The sequence below is a fragment of the Oryzias melastigma genome, linkage group LG20, assembly GCF_002922805.2.
Source record: "Oryzias melastigma strain HK-1 linkage group LG20, ASM292280v2, whole genome shotgun sequence".
Lineage (NCBI taxonomy): Eukaryota > Metazoa > Chordata > Actinopteri > Beloniformes > Adrianichthyidae > Oryzias > Oryzias melastigma.
The window spans coordinates 22458965-22482745 of record NC_050531.1 but is presented as its reverse complement, the minus strand read 5'-3'; the positions used below and the strand labels follow the sequence as shown (position 1 = coordinate 22482745).

At 49.1% G+C, this 23781-nt stretch overlaps 1 protein-coding gene across 8 annotated transcripts in view; it reads right to left on the bottom strand.

Moving 5' to 3' along the window:
* Nucleotides 1-829: 829 nt before the first annotated feature.
* LOC112151375 (histone-lysine N-methyltransferase 2C) overlaps nucleotides 830-23781 on the bottom strand; it is a 46997-nt gene continuing 24045 nt past the window's right edge. For 5 of the 8 annotated variants that reach the window (XM_024280283.2, XM_024280284.2, XM_036217417.1 and 2 more), the window contains 51 exons: nucleotides 23607-23735; nucleotides 23439-23528; nucleotides 23234-23358; nucleotides 22971-23163; nucleotides 22462-22539; nucleotides 22342-22377; nucleotides 21963-22106; nucleotides 21772-21804; nucleotides 21569-21697; nucleotides 21171-21485; nucleotides 20117-20190; nucleotides 19706-19918; nucleotides 18956-19502; nucleotides 18093-18877; nucleotides 17796-18017; nucleotides 17399-17709; nucleotides 17188-17324; nucleotides 16681-17112; nucleotides 16253-16608; nucleotides 16097-16175; nucleotides 15685-16020; nucleotides 15480-15594; nucleotides 15335-15401; nucleotides 15187-15250; nucleotides 13868-14100; nucleotides 13149-13538; nucleotides 12949-13056; nucleotides 10808-11653; nucleotides 10457-10702; nucleotides 10220-10387; nucleotides 9276-9437; nucleotides 8521-8656; nucleotides 8313-8430; nucleotides 8061-8236; nucleotides 7880-7992; nucleotides 7669-7806; nucleotides 7482-7595; nucleotides 7315-7413; nucleotides 7016-7231; nucleotides 6824-6951; nucleotides 5824-6019; nucleotides 5546-5755; nucleotides 5105-5478; nucleotides 4835-4947; nucleotides 4605-4741; nucleotides 4306-4433; nucleotides 2344-2545; nucleotides 2157-2273; nucleotides 2001-2074; nucleotides 1810-1918; nucleotides 830-1729 (listed from right to left, as the gene is read on the bottom strand). In XM_024280283.2, coding sequence (XP_024136051.1) covers nucleotides 1637-1729; nucleotides 1810-1918; nucleotides 2001-2074; nucleotides 2157-2273; nucleotides 2344-2545; nucleotides 4306-4433; nucleotides 4605-4741; nucleotides 4835-4947; nucleotides 5105-5478; nucleotides 5546-5755; nucleotides 5824-6019; nucleotides 6824-6951; nucleotides 7016-7231; nucleotides 7315-7413; nucleotides 7482-7595; nucleotides 7669-7806; nucleotides 7880-7992; nucleotides 8061-8236; nucleotides 8313-8430; nucleotides 8521-8656; nucleotides 9276-9437; nucleotides 10220-10387; nucleotides 10457-10702; nucleotides 10808-11653; nucleotides 12949-13056; nucleotides 13149-13538; nucleotides 13868-14100; nucleotides 15187-15250; nucleotides 15335-15401; nucleotides 15480-15594; nucleotides 15685-16020; nucleotides 16097-16175; nucleotides 16253-16608; nucleotides 16681-17112; nucleotides 17188-17324; nucleotides 17399-17709; nucleotides 17796-18017; nucleotides 18093-18877; nucleotides 18956-19502; nucleotides 19706-19918; nucleotides 20117-20190; nucleotides 21171-21485; nucleotides 21569-21697; nucleotides 21772-21804; nucleotides 21963-22106; nucleotides 22342-22377; nucleotides 22462-22539; nucleotides 22971-23163; nucleotides 23234-23358; nucleotides 23439-23528; nucleotides 23607-23735 — 10154 coding nt within the window. In that variant the 3' untranslated portion in view covers nucleotides 830-1636. The remainder of the gene's footprint in view (nucleotides 1730-1809; nucleotides 1919-2000; nucleotides 2075-2156; nucleotides 2274-2343; nucleotides 2546-4305; nucleotides 4434-4604; nucleotides 4742-4834; nucleotides 4948-5104; nucleotides 5479-5545; nucleotides 5756-5823; nucleotides 6020-6823; nucleotides 6952-7015; nucleotides 7232-7314; nucleotides 7414-7481; nucleotides 7596-7668; nucleotides 7807-7879; nucleotides 7993-8060; nucleotides 8237-8312; nucleotides 8431-8520; nucleotides 8657-9275; nucleotides 9438-10219; nucleotides 10388-10456; nucleotides 10703-10807; nucleotides 11654-12948; nucleotides 13057-13148; nucleotides 13539-13867; nucleotides 14101-15186; nucleotides 15251-15334; nucleotides 15402-15479; nucleotides 15595-15684; nucleotides 16021-16096; nucleotides 16176-16252; nucleotides 16609-16680; nucleotides 17113-17187; nucleotides 17325-17398; nucleotides 17710-17795; nucleotides 18018-18092; nucleotides 18878-18955; nucleotides 19503-19705; nucleotides 19919-20116; nucleotides 20191-21170; nucleotides 21486-21568; nucleotides 21698-21771; nucleotides 21805-21962; nucleotides 22107-22341; nucleotides 22378-22461; nucleotides 22540-22970; nucleotides 23164-23233; nucleotides 23359-23438; nucleotides 23529-23606; nucleotides 23736-23781) is intronic. The other 3 variants (XM_024280286.2, XM_024280285.2, XM_024280288.2) reach the window with 3 other exon arrangements.

Sequence of the window (23781 nt, the reverse complement as noted above, 5' to 3'; positions counted from 1 at the left end):
AAAATATTTTGATATTTTGTTAAAATTATACTAGTTAGAAATAAGCTAACAATAACATTGGGCCATTAACAACAATAAAATAAAATGATCTGAAGGGCCAGATAGAATTATTCAGAGGGCCAGATCCGGCCCCCGGGCCTTGACTTTGACACTTGTGATCTTGAATGTAAATATTGATAAAAAACAAAAAAAATCATTTTCTTTGCGGGTGTAAAATAATCTAGATTGTTACTTTAAGTACGTCTTTCTTTTCTTAAAAAATAACCAGTTCAAATGTCTTGGGTCAAATATGCATACTGGTACTGAGTACCAGCAGTACTTCTGACATGGAGAAGTAGTGGTACTCTAGAGCCATGTTTAGAAGTACAGGTGAGTACAGGAGTTTATGGATTAAAAAACAAAGCAAGTCCAGTTTGTGCCTCATCACACCCTCTGCAGCTCAACAACCACAAGGACAAATGTGGGGTTTAGTTTTGTCTAAGGACGCTTTAACTCATGTGTGGACAAGGTGGGAGCCAAACCTGCGTCTATCAGAGGTCGACCGCTCGACCTCAGCACCACGACTGCCATGAAGCTTTCAGTGATCTCTGAAGAACAGAATGCTAAATAATGCCATTTCCACTGTTTGTGGAGCTGACAGGAGGTGGAGTCTTTTTCCTCCTCCTCTAAGACGACAAGAAAATAGTAAAAGGTGATTTTTTTTTTTTTTTGGAAGATGCAAACATACCGAGACAAACATCAGCTGATGGACTTCTTTGACTCATGGCTGTTGTAGTACCATGGTACCACAGCAGGGGGCAGCAGAACCCTCTCACACAAACACAGCTTGTTCAGATGTAAAATATTTTATTTTCTGTAAATGACTCTAAATCAGATTCACCATATTTCCCCAAAAACAAAAGAAAAACATCACTTTGTTTACATCCATTAATTAAACAAAAACAAGGCTTCATGTTGTGTCTGTACACGTCAAATCCTCGTATGTACACGGCGGGCGGCAGGCCTCTGCACCGCCTGCAGCCCAAACGCTGGGAGAAAAAAACCCATCAAAGGCAGATGAGGGGCGTGGTCGCGCCTGTCCAATCACAGCGCACCCTGGGTTGAGGCGAGGATGAAGGCGTGGCTCTTAGCAGAGTGATGTCTAAACTTTATGGTACAGATATTTACATGCTGCCACTCTGGGCCTTAAACACACCTCGGGATTAGAAAATAGCTTCATTCAGTAATAAATACAAAAACAAAATCTCTTATTTTACAGGAAATTAACAAACGCATGGAGGAGGAGGAGGAGCAGGAGGAGGAGCGACTTGTGGAATCAAGTATGTTTGTGTTTTTGTCGTTTTGTTTTAGTGCAAGTTAAAGGACGACATTCTGCTTCGTAGTTCAGACTCACATTTACACCATTTACAGAGAGGACCAGCCTCTTCTTAAGCACCGCCCCCTTTGTCCATGCCCCGCCCACAATACATATAATCCACCCCCATCTGTCACTGAACCCACTATTATTAATATTATTAACATCTCTGATCAAACAGACCAGCTATAGTATTATTATTGATTGATAATCTGATAAAAGCTCCGCCCACCAAGGAGGGAGCTGAGAGAGCTGCCTGTGTGTGTGTGTGATTGTGTGTGTTCAGTTCATCCACTTGCGGCAGTTCACTGCTCCACAGTGACATGGGATCTTGTGCTGGTCGTCCTCCAGGTCAAACTTGTAGTCGTAGGAAAGCTGTGGAGGATCAATAGAGAAGGTTATCGTCATCATCATTGATCCGTTGTAGTATTGATGGACCGGCGCCTCCTCCGCACCTCCTCTCCTCTCTGGATGCGTCTGCAGGAGCTGATGATGATCTTGTTCTCCTTCTCCACATTCACCACCTCTGTGATGCAGTTGGGAGCGCAGGAGTGGTTGATGTACCTGTCAATCACACAAAGCCCCGCCCCCTGCAATTATAAACAGACCAACGAGACCGCAGCAGCCTAGCTGGAGCGGCGCTCACCTGGCGGGCCCTCCTGTGATGGTGGCATCGATCACGTAGTCATTGTCGATCCGGAACATGTAGACTCCTCGGTTCTACACAGAACCAGAATGTCAGGTAAACGTGAGCGGATCAGAACCTGCAACCCGACTGGACGTCTGTGAGTGTGTTATGTACCTGAGACTCATAGAGCCTCTCTTTACGATTCGCCACCTCGCTCCTGATGATGGCGCCGATGTACTCGATGACCATGGTGCATTTCTCGATGTCTCTGGCGGCGTACAGCCCGAGCCCCTGAACACACGTGCAGTGTAAGCGTCTGTCCAGCAGGGGGCGGCTTCCCTCTGAGCGCCCGCCGTCTCACCTGGATGCGTGACCGGGCCAGGTACACGTTGGTCTTCCACTCGGCCTTCATGCGCCGGTACTGGGCCGACTTGGAGTGGCGGCCCTGATGGGCGGCGGCCACCGACTCGCCTGGCGAGAGAGAGATGACTCCGGGAACGGCGCCCACGATGGCGCCCACCGAGCCCTGACACCTGGGAGCGACGCTGGTCAGCAGGTAGGGCCTGAAGAGAGAAGCTGATGTCAGTCTCCCCTGAGGTTCAGCTCAACGTCCCCATACCATCACCCTTCCTCCTCCGTGTTAGCTGCTGAGTATTCTACCACAAGTTTTGGTTGGAAGAGCTACAAAAACTAGGGCCGGGAATCGATAAAAAAAATTATTGTGATTAATTGCTATTAAGATCTTTTTTTTTTAATTTTTTAGCTACAGTATTTGCCAGCCACTTATCTGCAAATAATCCTAATATCAAGTCACACAAAATTGTAAATTAAAAATGTTTATTTTTAACTCATCTGAACCTTGGGTTTCAAACTTTTTTTTTTAATTTTTAATTTTAAAGAATACTAACAGGCTTATTTGGTTACATTTTAATCAGCACAACCACACTTATGTAACACCACCTTTATAATGTCCATGGTATGTTCACACACTAGACATAAAATCATGGAAAAAAGGGATTAATATTGCTGTAGAAATCCCAAGAATGTTTAACAAACCGTTTTTACAACATAGAAAGTTTTAGGAGTACTTTCATAAAAACAAGAATAAAATTTGTCAAAAAACTAATCAAAATGTTTTTTAATGAAAATACTAAAAATCCAGGGTAATTCCAGGCTAAGGCTGTTACATCTACATTTTTCCTGGAATTCAGCTTTTCTTTTTTTTTCAGCTTTTTTCTTATAAACTTTCTTGATTACGATTGTGAAAAACAATAAAACATTTTTTGGCAGAAGTTTGACCCGGCTGGTTTTTAGGTCTGCTGCTCACGGGTGGGGGCGTGTCTGTCTTCTCTGAACTGCTCGTTTGGTGTCGGGGGTGGAGAACCGCAGAGTTTCCTCCATTTTCAGACAATGCTCGTTATTTTGGAAAATTCATACCAGTCCCCATCTTAAAATAAAATGATGATCAGTTTACTTTGGATTTCTGACAGCAGACAGCTCCATTTGGCTCCACCCCCCACCCTTCATAGCGGGTGCACTGCTGCTTCATTACTGCCTTAATAAAATAAAAGGTACAAAAACTACAAATAAATTCTATATTATCTCTTTTATTTAATAAAATCTCAATCACAGAATGTAAAAAATGTTTAAGTTTATTTTAATTATGTTTTATTAATTGTGCGAGTTAATGCGTCAACATCCACAGCCCTAATAAAAACTTTTTGTAGTCTTTAAGGGTTCAGAAAACCTCCTAGTCTGGGTGTCATCGGGGAAAACCTTCCTGAAGTCGAGGAGCTGAAAGTTTTCTCTCCACAGTTCAACCCGAAGCGAGGAAGTCGTGCTCAGAGCCGGTCTTCTGACTGAGACGAGCCAGAACCAGAACATCCTTTATCAGCAAAAGAACTTGTTTTTAATGAACTCGTTCTAACTCCTGCAGATGAACACTTGTTCATACTTTTCTTTTTTCTACCAAGCCTTTGTCAGATTCTCTACCACACTGGAGCTCCTCTGCTGACCCACTATCTGAAACATTTGGTTGTCTGGAGGTTTTCAGAACGAGATTCAGCGGTTTGATGCTCATCTTTTGATAGGTAACCCCTCCCCCAACGGCCAACTCCACCAACAGGAAGTGGTTGCTGGCTGTTGAGAAATCATGCAGAGCCAGGAGGCGGAGCTTAGGCCGTGGAAGGACAAAGAAATGGAGCCGGACTTCAGACAAAACTGCGACTGGAGCCGGCTCCGTGCTCTTCTGGGGAATAACCCGGCACCTCTTGAGCAGTGAGTTATGACAGCAGTTAGAATAAACAGGAAGTGATGTCATTACCTCTTGGCCTGGCAAGGCTTGGGCTCAGAACGAGCAGAGCCTGATGGATTGAAGGCCAGAGGCCACTCCATTAGGGGGTTCCTGCCGTACCGGAAGGTGTAGCGCTCGCAGGCCTCCACGCCGGGGAGCTGAATGACAGAACAGGAATATATGGAATATAGAAAGAATCTAGACGTCTATAAAATCATGAAAAAGCAGAGATCTGACTCCGGTTCAGCTACAGAGCCTTCCCTGCTCCGGTGGTTCTGAAGCTTCAGGACTTGAAGCACACACAATGCGAGTGTTTGAGGAGCACGTACAGACTCGATGATCCTGCTCACTGCAGACGTGGTCAGGCCGAACAGATCTTCTCCCTTCAGGTAAGCTGGGAACAGCTTCAGAGTCCCGCTGGAGGTCCTCATCTGAGCCACCGGCTCCAGAATCTGATCCCACACAGCTGCACAAACACGTTCAGGAAAAACATCCGTTAGCTCTTGTAGGAGCTTTTGAGCAGAAATGAGATGAAACTTCTCTTGGAGGCGGAGCTCACCTTTGGGCGTAGATCCAGTCAGAACCAGGTCTTCGTAGCCCTTCTCCACCACCTTGACTTTGAAGAGCGGCTGACCTCCGACCTCCTCGATGTGGCACATGTACTTGCAGCGTCTGCAGACAAACCAATCAGCTGATTCAAACAAAACTTTTTTAAACCACACTGAAGAAGAAATAAAGAAGAGACTGTTCTGTATTTCCTGACTTTATCTTCAAACTAAAGCTGGTACCAGACTACAGCCGAGTGGTTCACACGCTCAGAAAGACTCGCCTGTTGTTGTTGCGCATGCTCCAGTAGAGGCGGTTGGCATGGTAACCCACAGGGAAGATGGCGGTCTCATTATGGAAGGTGGTCATTTGGTGTGGGAGGAGCCTGCCTACAGTGCAGAACAGCAGGCTGCCCACGCGAAAGGTGTGCTGCCGCTCGCCGCGCTGCACGATGGCGGCGATCTGCCGTGCCTCGTCCCGCTGCACAAACACACGGCGAAACACGGAGAAGCAGCGCAGCTCCGAGTCGTAAGGGTCAGACAGCACCATGGGGTCAGAGATGACCCCCGGCGTGGAGGAGGGGGAGCAGCTGGACGACCTGTCTCCACTGAGAGAAACCATCCTGGGCTTGTGGAGTGGGCACAGCATGGTCTTGTCCTGAGGGAGAAGAAGGCGTGAGCATTCCAGAACGATGAGTGAGCTCAAGAGAAGACAGCAATGTCACCTTAAAGAAGGTGCAGTGGGCCTGCAGGGCACAGGTGAAGTGGTAGGTGTTGGTGCAGCGCAGGCGGTTGCAGCCGCTGGTGGCCCCGGTTTTCTGACAGAAAGCGCAGCGTAGCGTCAGGCCGCGCCGGAGAGCCAGCTCCACGTTGATGAGGGCGCCGGCTTGAGTCTCATACACCTCGCTGGACCACAGAGCGCAGTTCAAGTGCGCCTGAAACACAGCCGTGTCAGAGAAGGCCGCCGATCGGACCGAAGCCTGCCTGGGTTTGGGATACTCACCCACAGGTCCAGGTCCAGGTTGAGCAGTCTGGCTGGGCCGTCTGTCAGTCCGTCCCCCTGCTGGTGGCAGAAGCAGCAGCGCCGCAGGTCTTTGGGTAAAGAGTCAGGACGCAGACATGTGCCCAGCTTCTTCAGCAACACATCCACCTCCTCCTCTGTTGGCATGGCGACCTCCTCGTTGGGAGCACAAGGACCCCTGCACACACAAATGGTTAATGGTGTATAATTGTATAGTGCTTTAAACTTTCCTCAAAGTGACGCAGTCACACACTGATAGCGGCTCCGCTGAAGAACACTGGTGCCAACTAGTGCTGCCACAAAAGATTATTTTAATAGTCGACTGATCACCAATTATTTTTTCAGATTAGTTGACTAATCGGGTCATGCGCAAACTGGATGTAAAACACCATTTAACCATCACTAACTTAAAACTAACTAAAAACTAGATATATAGCATTACCTGCAATAATGCTTATGTGAATGATGTAAGTTGAATTTGGCTGCAGAAGATGCTAGTGCTGATAGTTGAAGATGCTGAAACTGATAGCCAGCTAAAATATTAAATAAATGCCAAATTAACCCCCAAACAACAAAAAAGCCTAAGTTAGCCAAAACAGCTAGCATGCAGCTGAAATATTAGCTAAACTTCCAAATAAAATAAAAACCAAAAAAATCCTAAGTTAGTCTTAAAAAAACCTTAACAAATGCCAAAATAGTCCAAAAAGCTAGCAGAATGTCATTATAACTGTCAACTTTTCTTACACTCTGACTCCATATAATATAAAGTAACGACTAATCAACTATTAAATTAGTCGACTAATTGTGGAAGCCCTAGTGCCAATCTTCCACCAGAGGCAAAGTGAGGTTCAGTGTCTTGCCCAAGTTTGGCACATGGGGAATTAAACCCAATGGAGGTTGACCGCTCTACCACAGCACCACGACAGCCCCCCGTTGACCCGTATTCCCCACACCTTCATTACAGCAACATTACCACACAAACCTGCTGAAGGTGATGCTAACGCTCCAGCGCCTCCAGCGGCAAGTTTTCATCTTCTTTCCATGTCGACATGGCGGCGAGTCCTCACCAGGTGGAAGCGCCCGGGGGTGGGGCTTCAACTTCACCTTCACCTGTTGATCAGACAATTAGATACAAGACCAATCACGAGCCGACTCACAGGATGATCTCACCCACCTTGAGGCTATCCGTGCGAGGTTGCGTCTCCATAGTGATGGCAGATGCAGGAGGGAAGGAAGGAGGTGGGGAGGAGGAGGAGGAGGAGGAGGCGGGGAAAGAAAAGCTGTGGGGAAGGGAGTGGACGGCGATGGATGACATGTTGTTGGTGTACTGGTGCTGTACTCTGCTGGAAGGGGTGTGGTCAGTCCCAGACAGCAGCTCAGGCACTTCGGGCTGGGGACAAACAGAAATGCATTATGGGGGATGTAGTTCTGTGTTCTTTGTTGTGTCACCCATGAACTTCTGCAGAGCGTCACCTTGCTGCCTGCAGGGCGAGACTGCAGGTTAGAGGAGTACAGAGCAGAACAGTTTGGACTGCAGAACATCAAACTGGATCCGGGTTTGGAGGGGCCGTCCTGTAACAAGAACACAGTCACCTCCAGCTCAGCAAATGGTCTGGGGTTACTCGTTCCGGTGTTCAGACCTGTTTGAGCTCCTGGACCACATGAACTCTGCTTCCCAGCACCGCCTTGCAGTGACTGCAGCACTGCGGTCGACTTCCTGCTGCAGGTCTCTGCGGCCTGCAGCCCACTGCCCCCTGTACACGCACAACGCCGGGTCAGACTCCACACGTCGCTGCATTTCAACATCACCATGGTAACCAGCCTCACCTGAGGGAGCGGCACACGCACCCCGGCTAGTAAGGCCAGAGAGCTCTGCTCGGGGCCGGCAGGCCGGCTCAGCTGGAAGTTGCCGGGCACGGGGACCCGCAGCAGCTCCGCCACCGCCGCCATCACACCCTGAACGTTCTGCATGGCGGCATAAAGGTCATTAGCAGGGAGGAGCTCCAGCGAGTCAGAAGACTGAGAGACGACAGCTTACCTGAGCTGCAACGGGGTTGAGAGTTATCGCTATGGTGACGAGGTCTGTGTTGGAGCAGGGAAGTGGAGCTTGATGGTTTGGCTCCACCTTAACCTCCTGCTTGATTGCAGAGCCTGAACAAAAAAGCAGTGAGTAACAAGCAAGAACTAAAAAGCAGCTTTCATTGCGGAGGCTCACTGACCTTTGCCCCCAGCACACGGTGTGATGGGTAATGTAGGCGATGGACAGGGTGAGGGGGGCTCCAGCTTGATGAAGGACAGGTCAGGATACCTGCTCACCTCCATGTCTGCCACACTCTCTGGGGACGAGGACGGCACAAAACCCTCCGGACTGTTGCGCCCAGAGGAGTCCTGGACCCTAAAGACAAAAGAGGCGGGACTTCTTAGACCCTGGTGGACCAGCTGGCGACTTGCTGGAAGTGAGCAAAGCTTACCGGAGCTCCTCCTGGTTGTTGTGCGGCGGGGTCGGGAGGGACGCTGGGACATCCACCGTCTTGGAAGGGGGGTTTATTCCTAGAAGCCCCTCCCCTTTCTGCTTCAGAGCTCCTTTACCTGCAGCAGATGAACTCACGATGAGCGGCTATGCCTCGGAATACCTCCAGAAGCCTTTCAGACAAAACTCGGGGCAGAAGTTCTTCTCACCTTCCTGCTCGCTCACGTCTTTCCTCGATAACTCGTCTGTGGTGGCAAAGCCGTTGACCATTTTCTGTCTGACCACCGGCGGAGGGGTGGGGGGCAGAGAGGCTGGAGGCGTGGGGGGATTACTCAGGTTATTCTGCTGTGGGGGGGGCAGTGAGAAATGGGGAGAAAAGAGAGTCTTTAGACAACCTTCATCATCAGAGCAGAACTCAACCAAACTTTAATCATCTAACAGCTGAACAAGCAGCTATGAGAAGATCTGCACATTAGACTGGGGACGAATCAGCTGATTCTGACACAGGGAAAAGCAGCCTTTTCATATCAGTTTTGCTCTCATGTTAGACCAATTACCGTCTATATTGATTATCAGCACCAGTTTCTCTTATGATGATGCTAGAGCCAGCCGATATGGTCAAAAAGAATCAGAGATTAGATTATCTCTGCTTTTTTTGTTCCAAATTCTATTTTAATTTATTATTTTCCCTCCCTATTTTTACTTGTTTTAAACAAAGGTTAAAAATGATATTTTTATCAACTTTTTTATTTATCCTTTCCTTTGGAAATTGTCTCGAAGACAAAGTTTAACTAAATATAAGCAGTAAAAATGTTTGTAGAACAATGCAGCAGGTGTTTTGTGAGCTAAGCTATCCTAAACATCCTATTAAGAGAAATACTACACTCATTCAGCACAGCACTTTTGGTAGCAAAGTTGGTGTTTACAAAGAGAATACTCCATAAAAACGTGCCCCCATCAGTACCTTGTATATAAGCTGGGAGTAAAAGTCTGTGACTCCGTCCAGGCAGGCGTTACCAAAGGAGCCGCTCAGCCTGGAGTCTTTGCCCAGAGAGGAGCTGCCGTAGGGGGGGAACAGGCTCAGATCCACCCTCAGGACCGGCTCCATGAGGGGCAGCATCGACAGCTGGAAGAAAACACACAACTGATTACAACCCCACACAACCATTTATCCCAAACAAGCACAACACAGTGATGAAGGAACAGCTACAGCGCCCTCAGAAGTTCCCTCTACGTATGGAGTTTGTGCTTTTTCCAGTTTTGCTAGATGACACAAAGATATTCCCAGAACAAAAGGAGAGGATATTTAAATAATATAAAATGATTTATTGTGTTTGTTTTAGTCACTTTAATACAAATGTGTCAAAGTCAAGGCCCGGGTTAATTCTATCCAGACCTCCAGGTAAGTTTGCTTTATTGTTATTAACAGCCCGATGTTAACTTGCTAATTTCTAACTTGTATAATTTTGACAAAATTTATTTTTATGGAGAGTAAAATATTTAAAGTTATTTAAGGTTTAAGTTGATTTATTCTGGAATAGTATTCCTGCTATTTTGAAGTTTAGCTGATATTTTAGCTAGCTATCAATTTCAGCATCTTCAGCTATCAGTACTAGCTTCTTTAGTGGTCAAATTCAGCTTACAGCATTCACACTACCATTATTGCAGGTAATGCTATATATTTAGTTCATAATTATGTTGAAAAGTTGTGGTTTTAAAGTTTTCAAATGTAGAGTGTTCAATAAATGTTCGGCCTTTAACCTCAGGTGTGTTTTGGATTTTGGCCCCCTGTGCGATTGAGTTTGACACCCCTGATTTAATGGAGGAGCTTTCAGACTTTTGGAAGAACTTAATCAAATGAGCAAATTACTTAGAAGTTCTTAAAAAACAGCCAAGATGTGGGTTCACCTGTCTGAGGTGTGTCATAAGAGGGTCAGAAGACGAGTGCAGACCCTTCTCCTCCTCTTCCTTTTTTCTTCTCTTGTTCTTGGTGGGGGCTCTGTCTTTGTCAGGTCGGGCCGGCCTCCTGCAGGTCTTCTTCTTCAGCAGGTCTGCACCAGAACTGTCCCTCGACACCTGTAAGAAGTTGCCTTGTCAGCCCGAAAAGACTCCCAGTTCTTTACTTTGACTCAACCGAGTCCTCACCATGGAGCCAGGCCCCTCCTCCTCTTCAGAGCGCAGGCTGTCATTGGACAGCTGGCGGCAGGCAGGGGGCGGAGCGTGCCTGGTAGGCGATGGCGTGCTGGCAGGCGATGCCTTCTCCTTCAGGAGGTGTCGGAGCAGCTCCTTTCCTCGGTCTCCTCCCTGAAGAGAGGAAGAGAATCCATCTCCGCCCTCCTCCATCTTCACCACTCCTCCTCCACACGTCCTCATCTCCATGCACTCCTCCTGCTGGAGTAGAGTCACTTCAGAACCCAGGACACACACTACACAATACTACAAAGTACCACAAAGTAAGTAATAGCTGACTCTTAAAGTACTGTTATCAGTGCACACCTTGACCTCCAGGAGAGCTGCAGACAGACCGCCTCTGTGGCCGTCCATGCCCGTGACAGAAGCTCTCTTCTGGGCCACGCTGCTCGCCGACAGCTGCCGCTCCAGCTCGTATGACGGAGCCAGACCAGCGAAGCTTGGAGGGAACACGGCCTCTGATTGGTGGGTGGGAGTGGAGGAAGATGTGTCGGAGAAGGCGGGTGTGGGCGGGGCAGTGATGTCTGAGTGCGGTGACAGAGGTGTTTTGGCTCCTGCTGCCTCTTCTCCCTCCTTCTTCCTGTTCCTTTTCTTTGGCTTGTCTTCAGTGGTGATGTCAGAGTACATCTGCAGCAGGGAGGCGGGGCTTCCAGCCGAGCACGGGAAGGATGAAGGCAGTGGGTTCAAGGGGGAGGAAGAGGACGAGTCGTGTTCAAAGTGGTGACTCTGGGGGTGAGAGGGGGTCATTGGTGCGGCTGCAGTGAGGCGCTGGCTCGCCGCCGTGGCTCCAGGAAGGCCCGTGAGCCTCTGTCTGTTCTGGAGGGACGAAGCCACGTCCCTGCACCCCTCAGGCGTCTGCCCAGAAATCAGGTCTGCTGCGGAGTGAGGTCCAGGATGAAGCCGCTCCCCTGTGAAGCCCTGCTGCAGGCCTGTCCGTGGGGGGAACGGCGCCCCCGCCTGGCCCTGATGCTGCAGTGCTGTTCTGGACGATGAAGACGAGGACTGCAGCAGGTCCAGTCCAGGCTCAGAGTTGAGGAAGGTGAGGTGGGTCAGAGCGTCCCCACTCGGGGTGGAGGGTACTCCTTTAGCTCCAGAGGGCTCCACCAAGTCCTGCTGCTCCAGCTTTTTCTGCAAGGCGCGGTGTCGTTCCACCTAAGTAGAACAAGTACAGAGGCCATTAGGACCCGGTTCACAGGGACCAGAACTTCTACTTTACTTTGTGATTTTGATGAGCACCAGACGTCAAGTGCAACAAATGAAACTACTTCATGTTGGAACAAGTTTCAGCCTTAAAAATGAACAGAATGAGCAAAGATCTAACATTTCACTTTTTACCAGAATGTTATTCTTCACACTGCTCCTTTCCTGTCATAACAATATGTGGACTTATGCTATGTACTGAATATCTTAATGCACTTATGTTGAAGTCAATCTATTCGGCCCTCAAGATCATTTTATTTTATTGTTGTTAATGGGAAACTTGTGTAATTTGGACAGAATATATTTTTAAGTTATTTAAGGCTTAAGTTGATTTTCTCTTGACTAATATTACAGCCTGTTTTTATTCATAATAATGCTAAAAAGTTACGGTTTTAAAGTTTTAAAAATTAGCATTCTGCTAGCTTTTTGGACTATTTTGGCATTTACTAAGATTTGCTAGGCTGTTTTGGAGTTTAGCTAATATTTCAGCTACATGCTAGCTTTTGTTGCCAAATTTAGGCTAATTTTATTTTTAAGGCTGTTTTCGAGTTTAGCTAATATTTACACGGTAGCTGTTCTGGCTAATTTAAGCTTTCGTTCAGTTTTTTAGGCTATTTTGAGTATAGCTATTTTTTTCAGCTACATGCTAGCTGTTTTGGGTAACCTATTTTTTTTAGGTTTTAAAGTTAATTTTAAATTTAGCTAACATTTTAGCTGGATATCAGCTTCAGTGATTTTCATTATCAGCTTCAGCATTTTTAGCTATCAATTTCAGAATCTTCAGCAGCCAAATTCAGCTTACAGCATTCACACTAGCATTATTGCAGGTGATGCTATATATCTAGTTCATAATTATGCTAAAAAAGTTACGGTTTTAAAGTTTTTAAAATGTCGTTTTAAAGTGTTCAATAAATGTTTCTCCTGTTCGGTCTGTGACCTAAGGTGTGTTTTTGATTCTGGCACCCTGTAATGCTCTCTTCATGACGAAACAAATAAATAAAATTATATCATCACATAATAGGTTAAAGGTGAGTACTTCAAAATGATCTTTTTGGAAACATTGCCCAGAATGCACCACTGCCTTATCACCGCACTGCACCTGATGCTCAAATCACTGCGAGGGACCTCTGATCACGACTGTACAATGACGTAACATTTAAACTGGACTCCCCATGCCCACATGGTGTTCGTATCTTAAAGAGGTGGTGCAGTGGGCAGAGCTAAAAGCAGGTGTTCTGGAATTATACCTCCTGCATCAGCTGGACCCTCTGTCGCTCCTGTTGCTCTCTCAGGCGCTCCCTCCTTTCTCGCTCCTGGAACCCCTCGCTGAAAGGGTTGTTGTCGTCAAACTTTACCTGGTGAGATGGGAGTTAAAATTTGTGAAAAGTGTAAGTATGACTGAAGTCAGTTTAAAGAGGAGTTCAATCCCGTGTTGCATTAGACCTACATGAGGTGTGGGTGCAGCTCCATCCGCTGTGGTTCCAGCCAGTCCTCCAGCAGGACCTCGAGGGCCTGCAGTGAAAGCTGCTGTGGGGGCCGTCAGAGGAGGGACCATGGTTGGGGCTGTCTGTGGGTTATTAGGCAGCCTCGGTGGCATCTGAGGGGGTAGGAGGAGCGGCATCCTCTGTCCCACTGGCCTCGGAGGGCCCGCCCCCGGGTTCCATCCGGGTGGGGCATTTGGAAGGCGGGGCTGTGTGGCGCCCCCCTGGAGAGGTGGTATTGGTACTAAAGGCTGGGGGAGTGTTTTCTGAGGGGCTCCGGGCAGCTGCAGCGGTCTCTGCTGCTTGGTCTTGTAGTCCTCGATCAGTTCTGTGTGGTCCTTCTGCTGCTTCCGGATCTACATTCAGACAGAAATGTTTTGTTAATAATAAAAGCAATATTTTCTAAAAAGGGAACTTTAAAACAAACAGACCTGGATCTATAGGGAAAGTATTTTAGCTTGATGCATGTAGAACAGCTGACGAAATACAAATCATCTAAAGCTGCTCTCTAGTTCAGGAGACTGATGCAGCGTTCACACTGGGCTCAGAGACATCCGTTCAAGCGAACGAAGTCTAAGCAACATAATTATCATTTTAAGTCGTGTTTGGGCTTACAAAATGATTGAGCGTGAGACTAAAGTTCAACCAGCAGCAATGGTCAGTGGGATGAAGAGGGGCTCCTTACCTGCTCCAGCTGCTTCTGCACCACCCCCTGCTGCTCGCTGATGTAGTGCAGCTGTGCGGCATCCTCTTCAGCAAAAGCTCGTCCTGCCTTTTTGGCGGTCCTCTGCTTTGCGGACAGAGCCTTCTTGGCTTTGCGGTGGGAGGCGATCTGGTCCTCCAGGAGGCGCTGCTGCATCTGCAGGAGCTGCTGGGTCTCCCCGAGCCATTCCTCATATTGACGGCGCTGAGACTCGTCTAAAAGGAAACATGACAAAAGTTCAGAGTTCCTCCAGTGTGGTGTAAAAAATACATTAAACAAACTTAGACTCTTAATTTGAAAACTGCTAAGCTGTGGTCATAACTATATTACTGCAACATTTTAAAAATAAATAATATAGAACATTATATTCCTGATGAAACTTTATTTTTTTTAATTTGAGTTTCAATAAATTAAAACAAAAGCAGACAAATAAAAACAATTTAAAAAGTGTTTTTTTTAAAGGAAAAACTAATTATCTCCGTTTAGTTTTTAGTTAAATGTGGCTTTTGGTCGATTAGCCTGAATTCTCTTTCATTTATTTTGTTATTAATTATCCTTAATTTTAATTTATACTATTTTTCTGAAGTGCTGAAGGTTTAAAATGTGATTGGTATTTAAAACTTTTAAGGCTACAAAGATCAATTTGACTAAAATCTTGTATCTTAGGCTGTTAATTAAATCATCTGAATACATTATAATTCTATAAATTGTAGATTTTGTGTTTTTGTTTCTATATCTTCACTAACAGATATTTTGGTCTTCTATCAAGTTGAGTCAGAGAGACATTAAAAAAAAAAAGCGTTTCGTTCTATCTGATACTGTAGGAGCACAGCCAATGGGGTGAATGGCAGCATATAAATGTTTTTCTTCACACTCCTTTTCAAGCAACAAATCAAGATTACTCGACTTTAATTATTGATCATTATAGCTAATTAATTTGACGTGTGTACTGTATGCATAGCGAAAAAAGTCTATATTTGCTTATAAGTAATAACACTTTCACTTTGTTCAGTTTTCTTTACACTGTAATTGATGTTTTATATCTAAAATAGGTTTGCCATTTTTGTATTTTTTTTTTATTGCAGTATGTAATTTTTTTTATCAATCGATAAAACAAAGAACATTAAATGAGCTCATATTCATCCCCCAATCAGATCTGCAAACATGCCAACCAGAGAAAAATGAGAAAAAACAGCCGTTTGAGGTAATCACACTTCTATTTCCACAGTGCAGAAGGTGATCTGAGAACACTTTGCAATGACCTGCACACACAAAAACCAGCAAGCTTGGGTTGTACTCACTGACGAAGCCTGAGCCAGAACTGGGGGGGTTCCGTCGCACCAGTTGGGGGTTTAGCTTTCCATCCTGGCAGAGAGATGAGTGTCAGCACCACAACCATTAGACAGGTTTCAATAACAGGATATAAGTCGGCGTGGAGCGCCGTCTCACCTGTGGAACCACTGGAGGGGGCTGAGGAGGCCCCTCAGGGCCCGGGGCCACTGGAGCCTGCTGGAACCTGGCATTAGAGGACAAAGACGTTTAGATGTCAGTGTAGAGACTGAACGACATTGTGGAGGACAGAGCGGCGTGGTACCTGTTGATGACCATGGGGTTGAGGCCCAGGCTCCCCTGACTCATGACCTTGTTGATGCCCTGCAGAGCCAGCATCTTAGCCTTCATGATGGGGTCTGAGATGGAGTCAAAGTCTGCTGCAAGGACAAGCACAGACCTGGTTCTGAATTTGACCTTCAGCTTGTTGTATGAAACAGACTCTCAGGAGGGGTGGAGTCGGTTCTTACCCGTGTTGGGGAGCACAGACTCGGAGGCAGGCTTCTGTCTGATCAGAGCCTGCATCTGCTTTTGCTGCTGTTGCTCCTGGCGCTCCTGGTCCAGCAGGTCCTGCAGGAGAAGCGGCTGCTCCTCCAGGAGCAGAGGCCTGGCTTTGTTCTGGGACTGCTGGGACTGCGTTTGGGTCTGGGGGGAGGACACGGGCTGGCTCTGGGGTGTCGGTAAGACGTGGGGCTGAACAGGCAGGGGGTGGGCGGGTCCAGGGGTGCCTGTGTGAGGACCCAGATTGGTATGTGGGTGGGGGGAGGGCGTGAAGGGTCTCTGCTGCTGAAAGACAGGTGGATGACCTGGAGACAGAACCAGAGGGAAAGTTAAGCAGAAGATCTGACCACTGACGTGTTGATAACAGTATGATGAGCTCACCTGCAGGGAGGGGGGCTCTGGCCATGCCTGTGGGTGGAGGCTGATCTCGGGGCTGGAGGCCTGGACCTGCAAGCTTGTCCTGGGTGGAGATGTTCATGGTGAGTGTTAAGCCAGTTCAAACACAAAGATGGGTGCATCAGAAATGCCCCCTACTACCTTATCGACAACCCCAGTGAGGCCGGTTGACTCTGCTCCTTCCCCTCCAGGGGGAGCCGGAACCCGCAGATGTTTTGATGAAAGCTGAGCTGCTGAGAGGACGCTGCCACCTTCTGTCTTCATAGGCCCCTCCCCTTCCTGTTTGACCTGCTCTGGCAGGTGGGCGTGGCCTTCAGTTCTCTTGGAGGTGCCGCTGCCGTCTCTCCTTTCTCGCCCCTCCTTCTCCTCCACCTGCTCCCCCAGGTCCAGCTCCTCATTAACCATGTCCATAGCATAGGCAATCAGGTCAAACTTCCCTGACAGCAGGAAGTCATCCAGGTGGAGGTCGTTCGGCCCCAGGTCCAGGTCTTCTTTACCTGTGAAGATCAGAAACACTATCAGCTTCTTCTTTGTTTCCTCATCATCATATTAGAGCCAGCAGTTCGCACCATCCTCAGGGTCCAGGTTCAGGTTCAAGTCAACCAGATCTTTCACTTCCACATCCTCCAAGTCCTTTACAGCAGAGTCCTCCCCATCCAGGTGCTCGATCCCATCAGGACCAGGGAGCGCCGACTCCCCACTCTGAGCAAGAGCCGCAGAGGGAGCCAGGTGCTGCTGGCTCAGCTGCTCCATTCCTCCTCCGCTCAACACCATCTGCTGGCTAAGCACGGCGTCCCCCACCCGGAATGGACCATGACCAGCTCGGATCACGGCAGGGTGGGGGTCTCTAGGGTGAGGGAGCGGGCCCTTGGGGTCCGGAGTGGCGGAGAGAGGAAAGGGCAGCCTCAGGCGGCTCTCTGGAGCGCGGTGTCGAAGTTCAATGTAGGGCATGTTGTGCTGCTGGACCGGGTGGGGGCGAGGGATGAAAGGCTGGGGAAGTCCTGGAGGGGCATAACCAGGTTCAGCACTTCTACAATTGAGCTTTCCAAGTTCTTAGTAGGTGGCGCGGTTCTGACCTGGCATCATGTTGGCGCCCATCATGGGGTGAATGTTGCTGAAGTCCGTGGGCCTCCTCATCTGGACAGGATGCCCTTCCACCTGTCCCTGGGGGTGATGCAGTATGGACTCCTGAACGCCTGCTAAAGCTCCAAATCTAGACAAGAGAAGAGGACAACTGTAAAAACTGAATCTGAGGGTCTCACAGGGTCTGGATCCGGCTCTTCCTACCTCACATCTGGTGGTCTAACAGCCAGCTCTCTGGGCATGCTCTGCCTGGGGAACGGATCCTCCAATGAGGTGAACCCACTCTGTTGGTCCCCTGGAAAACGAGCGGGGAACCTGGCGGGCGGAGGCCCACATGGCCTCACCGTGCCAGGGTAGGGGGGCGGGGGGCGGCCAAACACAGCTGCTGGAGTAGCGCTGGAGGAGTTCTCCTGACTCCAGCCATGAGGAGCACCGGGTTCCTGCAGAGCTTTCTCCTGTCGCAGGGCGTTCTTCTGCTGTTGCTGCCACAAGAGAAGCTGGCGGAGCCGCTGACGCTGGTGGTAGAGGGGGGGGCAGAAGAACACATAACAGTCAGAACACCTCGCTCCGTTTTAAGAGCTTCTCCTCAGAGGCCTCCTACCTGTCGGAGTTTCTCCTCAGAGTCTGCCAGCATGTTGATTGACCCGTCTAAAGATGGAGCTGCTGACATCATATTGGCTGTTTTTGGCTCAGTCTGGGAGGAGTTTCTAGTCATGTGACCCTGCTCAAAGGCGTCCTGACCGGGGTTTAAGGTGGCCTCCTCGGGGGTGCCCGGGTGCTTTGGGGTCCTGGGAAAGGAGTCCGGCTGTTTTCCAGGAGACCGCTGTGAGTGGGAAGAGAAGTAGCTGTGAAGATGACAGTTTCCAGCTGTGGCATCAGAGGGGGGGTGCTCTCTTACCTGGTGGGGGGTCGGTGTGAATGCCCCTGGCTCTGTAGACAGTCCAAGAGTCAGGGGGGAGGTACCGCAGGCTCCAGGCTGGGGAGGAAAGCTCTCCCCTGCAGTCTGGCTGAAGGACTCGTGGCTCTTGTGGGAAGGTGTGGAGGGCTGCTGTGCGTACGGTTCGGTGGGGGGGCGCGGCGTCCCCACAGGCTGGCAGTAGGGGTCAGAGCTGCGCTGGTTTCCTGGGGAGCGGGGAAAGCGGTCTGAAGGGCGGGGGGTCCCAGGGTTGGAGGCGTAGGGTTCAAGAGGTGGGTGTGAGGGAGACGGACGTTGAGGGGCCGGCTGCTGGTTATAGTGGTCCAGTCTTAGTGCAGGGGGGGTGCTGAGGTAGGCGGAGTCAGAGTGAGAACGTGGTGTCCCAGGGGTCTGGGGGTTGCTGTAGGGATCTGGGGACGGCCGGGAACTTAGAGGAGACTGCTGGGAGAAGTGCTCGCTGCAGTCCGGGCGGGGGGTTCCAGGCGCCTGAGAATATGGGCTACGGTGGGGGGAACCCAGTCCTGAGAGGGGGCTGGAGGGGAAGGAGAGGTCCTGCTGGGGCTGTGCCAGAGAGTAACCCAGATCTGCAGGTCGGGAAGGGTCCCTCCTTCCTCCTGCTGGGCTGCCTAACACCTCCTGCTGAAGCTGCAGCTGGGGGGGCATGGGGGCTTTGAAGACATCCCCCCGTGTGTTGGTCCTCTGGTGGGAGTCCGAGGTTCTGATCCCGGAGGAGGGACTCAACATACCCGACCTGCTCTGCTGCAGACCTGTGAGGAGGAGATGAGAGGAGGCGTTACCGAGAGAAGAGGGAGGGTCCAGGTGGAAGAAAGAACCAGAGGAGATACCTTGCTGGGGGCCAGGGACCCGGGGGGCATCTTTGGAGTCAGGGGACGGGATAGGAGAGCTCATGGAGTCATGGGATGGGGAGGAGGTGAGGGAATTCCCCCGTTGCTGGAGCTGGGGGGGACGAGGAGTCCCTGGAACTTTACTATAGGGATCCCAAGGCGAGGAGGGGCGTGAGGATGGCGGGGAGAACATCTGAGGGGAGGAGGGGGGCTGATGAAGAGGAGAGGACGCGTGCGGTGAATGAGGGAGAGAGGACAGACCCGACGGAGGTGGGGCTTGTGGACGGAGGAAGACGTCGTCTGCCGGAGCAGACCCCCCCTGGATGCTAGGGTGCTGCCTGCCCCCTGGTGGCAAATGAAGGGAGGAGGTGCTGTCCCCAGAACCAGACTGGTGGGTGTGGTCCAAAAGGCCGCCGGACTCTGGAGACAGACAGTCGGGGCGCCGCTGGCCGCTGAGGAGCTGCTGCTGCCGCTGCTCGTTCTTCACCTGCTCCAGCTTCTGCGTCGCCTCCATCTTCGCCAGCTGTTTGCTCTTCTGACGCATTTGCTGAGGAAGATGATATGACAGGAGATAAGAGGAGTGGTCCTCTATTAATGTAAGAGTGATAGAAATAGGATTTAAGGTGATTCAAAGGGGATTTATGTTGAAGAAGAGAGCAGGAGTTGTGACTCTGTGAAATGGCGTGGAAGGAGTGATGGAGCAACAATGGCTGGCTCCTGCTTACAGCGGCAGCTTGAAGGGAGACTCACCTGTCTCATCTTCCACTCCTGCTCCTGCTCCGACTCTCTGGGCCTTAGAGGGTCCTTAAAGCTCATGTCCAGCTCCATGGAAACGGGGTCAAAGGCCCCCGGTGGTTGCGGCTGCGGCTGCTGCTGCTGCGAGGGCTGCAGGTGTTTCAGTGGGTCGTTGGACATCTGCACCTTGTTGATGCGCTGCGCTGCACGGTTGTCCCGAGCTTTTTGCTGCAGAGACAGGAGAGGGCAGAGACCTGCGAGTCACGAGCAGCTTCAGGAAGGCTTCACACAAACACTTTACCGTCTATGGAAGTGAGGAGACAGGTTAGAACGTCTAAAGAAAATACATCAATTTGAGATACTTCCCAGCACAACACTGATGGGGGGATGCTCTTGCTCTGGCCTTAAAGAGGAGCTGAAACTCACCACGAAGGGCGCTCTGTCCTGAGAGCTGGCCTTCCTCCACAGCTTAGCAATCTGCTTCACTCTGGTGGGCCAGTCTGAAACAGATGGGGGGTGGTTAGCCCATACTGACAGTTTTTTAAAACAGGACGCACTCAAACCTCACACACCACAGAGCAGACACGCAGCCGCTGCTCAAAAGTAGTGCTGCCGCAAACGATTTTTTAATAGTCGACTAATCACCCATTATTTTTTTTGATTAGTCGACTAATTGGTCATGCGCATACTGGATGTAAAGCACAAATCATTAGCTTTGAACTAGCTTAAACTACATATATAGCATTTCCTGCGATAATGCTAGTGTAAATGCTGTAAGCTGAATTTGACCATTGAAGATGCTAGTGCTGATAGCTGAAGATGCTGAAATTGATAGCTAAAAACGCTGAAGTTGATAGGTGAAATCGTAGAAGTTAATAGCTGAAAAACTCTAAAGCTAATAGACAGCTAAAATATTAGTTAAATACCAAATTAGCCTAAAAACTGAAAAATAGCTAGTATGTAGCTGAAATATTAGCTAAACTCCCTGCCGAAAAACCTTAAAAAAGGCCAAAATAGTTTAAACAGCTAGCATAATGCCATTATAACTTTCAACTTTACTACACTCTGACTCTATATATTATAAGTTAACGACTAATTGACTATTAAATTAGTCGTTGATTATTTTAATATTCGATTAGTCGACTAACGTGGCAGTCCTAGTCCAAAGTCTAAGCATTTGTGCGCTATAGGGGTGACCTTAATGACAATGTTTGATTTTATAACAGATCTGAACATTTACTCAGCCTTTCATAGTCCATGTAAAATAGAAAAAAACTCATCTTGTTATAAAAGTGCTAAAAAAATCTAAATAAAACAGCAGATTTAAATATTTTACATTATCTCAATAATGTAAATGATCCAACATATTACAGAATAGCGTGAATTACCATAACAACAGGATCACAAGATTAATATAAAAAGATACACATAAGGCTCATAAACTGTGGCTTCGTCATGTAGTGGGTCAGTGACAGTGTACCTGGGTACTGCTCTTTCAGATGGGGGAAGTTGGTATTGCAGTAGAGCACCGGGGCGACGGTTGCCAGCTCTCCCAGGCTTTCTTCTTTCTCCCACTTCAACATGCCCCTCTGAGCTGTGGACAGCCCGTCCTGTTCACACTCTGCTGCCTGATTGGCTGAAGCTGCCGCTGGGGCGGCGCCCTGCACAGGAGTGGAGCCAGGGCCCTCTGGATGAGCCATCCTGAAGCCAGCCTCTCCCTGAGGCCCACCGGGGATCATGGGAAATCGAGGAGCGGATTCCATGAGCCCGTTCATGAGAGGCAGACGAGGAAACGCTGAAGGTGACAGAAACAGTACACCTGAATTGATTGTAAGAGTGTGTGTCGTCGTGTCGGGGTGTGTGTGTGTGTGTGAATACCTGCAGCCTGTGTGTTCAGCTTGCTCCCTGCAGAGGCGTGTGTGTGCTGGTTGGGATCCGGCTGGCTGCTCCTGCTGCCTGGACTCAGAACAGCTGTGAAGACTTCCTCCACGTCCTTACCCTCCAGCTCTGCACACAAAGTCACTGTCAGCTCCGCAGCTTTTCTTCTGAACTCCTCAGGTGACGCGGAGCATCAAGCTTACCTGGAATCTTGTAGAGTCGACTGAGAATGGCGCCTGACATGTAAGGAAGAACAAAGTTAGACTGGAATTTAGTGCAGTCACATCATTCTCAAACTCTGCAGTAGAAAATGCTTCATTTAAGGATTTAAGGAGCTCGACCTGATAGCTGGCTGACTATACAGGAATCAGCCTCAATGCACCATAAAACTCACCATCTGACACCATCTTGTCAAGTTCAGGGCTCAAGATAGCATCCAGAGGCTCCTCCTGCGCAGCCTTCAGACCTCGGCTACAACCTCCAGCAGGGTCAGAGGTCAGGGAGGGGTTGTCGCTCATGGAGCTGATGTCAAGGCCGGCTGAAAGAGACAAGAGACGTGAGGCAGAGAGAACACAGAGGAGGAACGGCAGTGGAGCAGGAAGCAAAGGAAGGAGGTGGTGCCTGAATGAGGAGACCAAAACGATCTTAAGGTGGAAGCAAAGAAGAAGAAAAAGGGGGTGATCAGACGTCTGTGCTCAAATAGGAAACAAGCCACACACTCTCAGAAACCGAGGAGGGCCTCAGAGCTGCAGAGGAGTTCAGTGGAGCCTTACCAAACGGAGATGGGGAGCGCTCCACCTGGAACTGACCTGGAAACAAACACATGGTTATCTGCTCCCTGTTCAGCACACACGCGCGCGGTGAGAATGATGACGGATGAAACACGTCTCTACCTGCGTGTCCCGTGGCCAGGATGTGAGGGTCCGTGTTGAGGACGTCAGACAGATCCACGAGAGCTTCCTCAGAAATGGCTGAATGGCAACACACACACCATCATAACACACACACAAACACACAATCCTGCAGGCCTGAGCACAAGACTGCAGCTTCAATCCTGAAGCGTGGGATTTTTCAGCACAAAATTAGGGTTTCATCCTATCAACACACATTAAGTGTCAGAAGAATCTAATCTCTAGAAAAGCGCCACCATTTTTTCCAAACCAACAGAACCCAGTGTGCAGGTGCTGCTCTTAAAGCTTCAGAGAGGCTGCAGAGCAGACTACAGAGTCTGGCATGCTAACTGAAGGGCTTTTTCTGCTGAATAACAGAAATGATGCAGTCTGCAATTTTTTTTAAAGAGTTTTACTGAAAAATCCCAAACAAGTCTTCTGGTCTGGCTGATGCAGGGAATGAAGCACAAATGAAAGATGGAGAAATGCTGGTAGTGAATGACCAAACTCACGCAGTGTTCCCTGCTTCCTGTTAGCTGTCATGGCGCTGGCAGAGAGTCCAGTGTGGAGGCCCTGTGACCCGTTAACAGGAACCTTTGTGTGACCCATCGCGACTCCTGTCTGGAGGCTTCTTTGCGTTTCTACCCCCACTCCCTTATCCAACTGTCGACTGCGGTCCAGAAGGTCACGCCCAAAGAAGGCCTCCTGCACAGATTTGGACCGGCGAATCAGATCGCTGGTTTCACCCACAGACTCTTGTGTGTGCGAGCGTTACCTGGAGGTAAGATGGGAAGGCTTCCTCCAGCTTCCCCTTCTTCTTCCGATACCTCCTTTTCACTTTATCCATCACGGGGCCAGCGCAGGGAGCCGTTTCCATGGCAACATCAGCATCCAACAATCCTAATGGGTTTAGAAGTCAGGGTTATGTCTGCAGGTGACACCGACAGGCTGAAGAAGACAAACAGGTGCAGCTGACTCACCTTCACCCTCCATGGAATCTTTTCTACACAGTTTGATTCTGCTCGGACCGGCCTTACCCCCCCGCTGACGGACCATGAAGCCCCCGATCCCTGAGACACACAGACACAGATGAAAACATGCAAACAGAGATGCACTCTTGACCATTTTCTGTGCCTCATCTTCCTCACCAGGCCTGTAGGGCTTCCTCTTCCTCTTTTTGCTGTTGTCACAGAGCTCTGAATCCTTGGTGACATCATCATCAAGAGCGCGGTCCCGCTCAGGGCTCGAGTCAGACTTCATGTCACAGTCCAACTCGCCTAAAACAAAAGCAAAAATGTCATCTGATGAGTTAGAGAGCCCCCT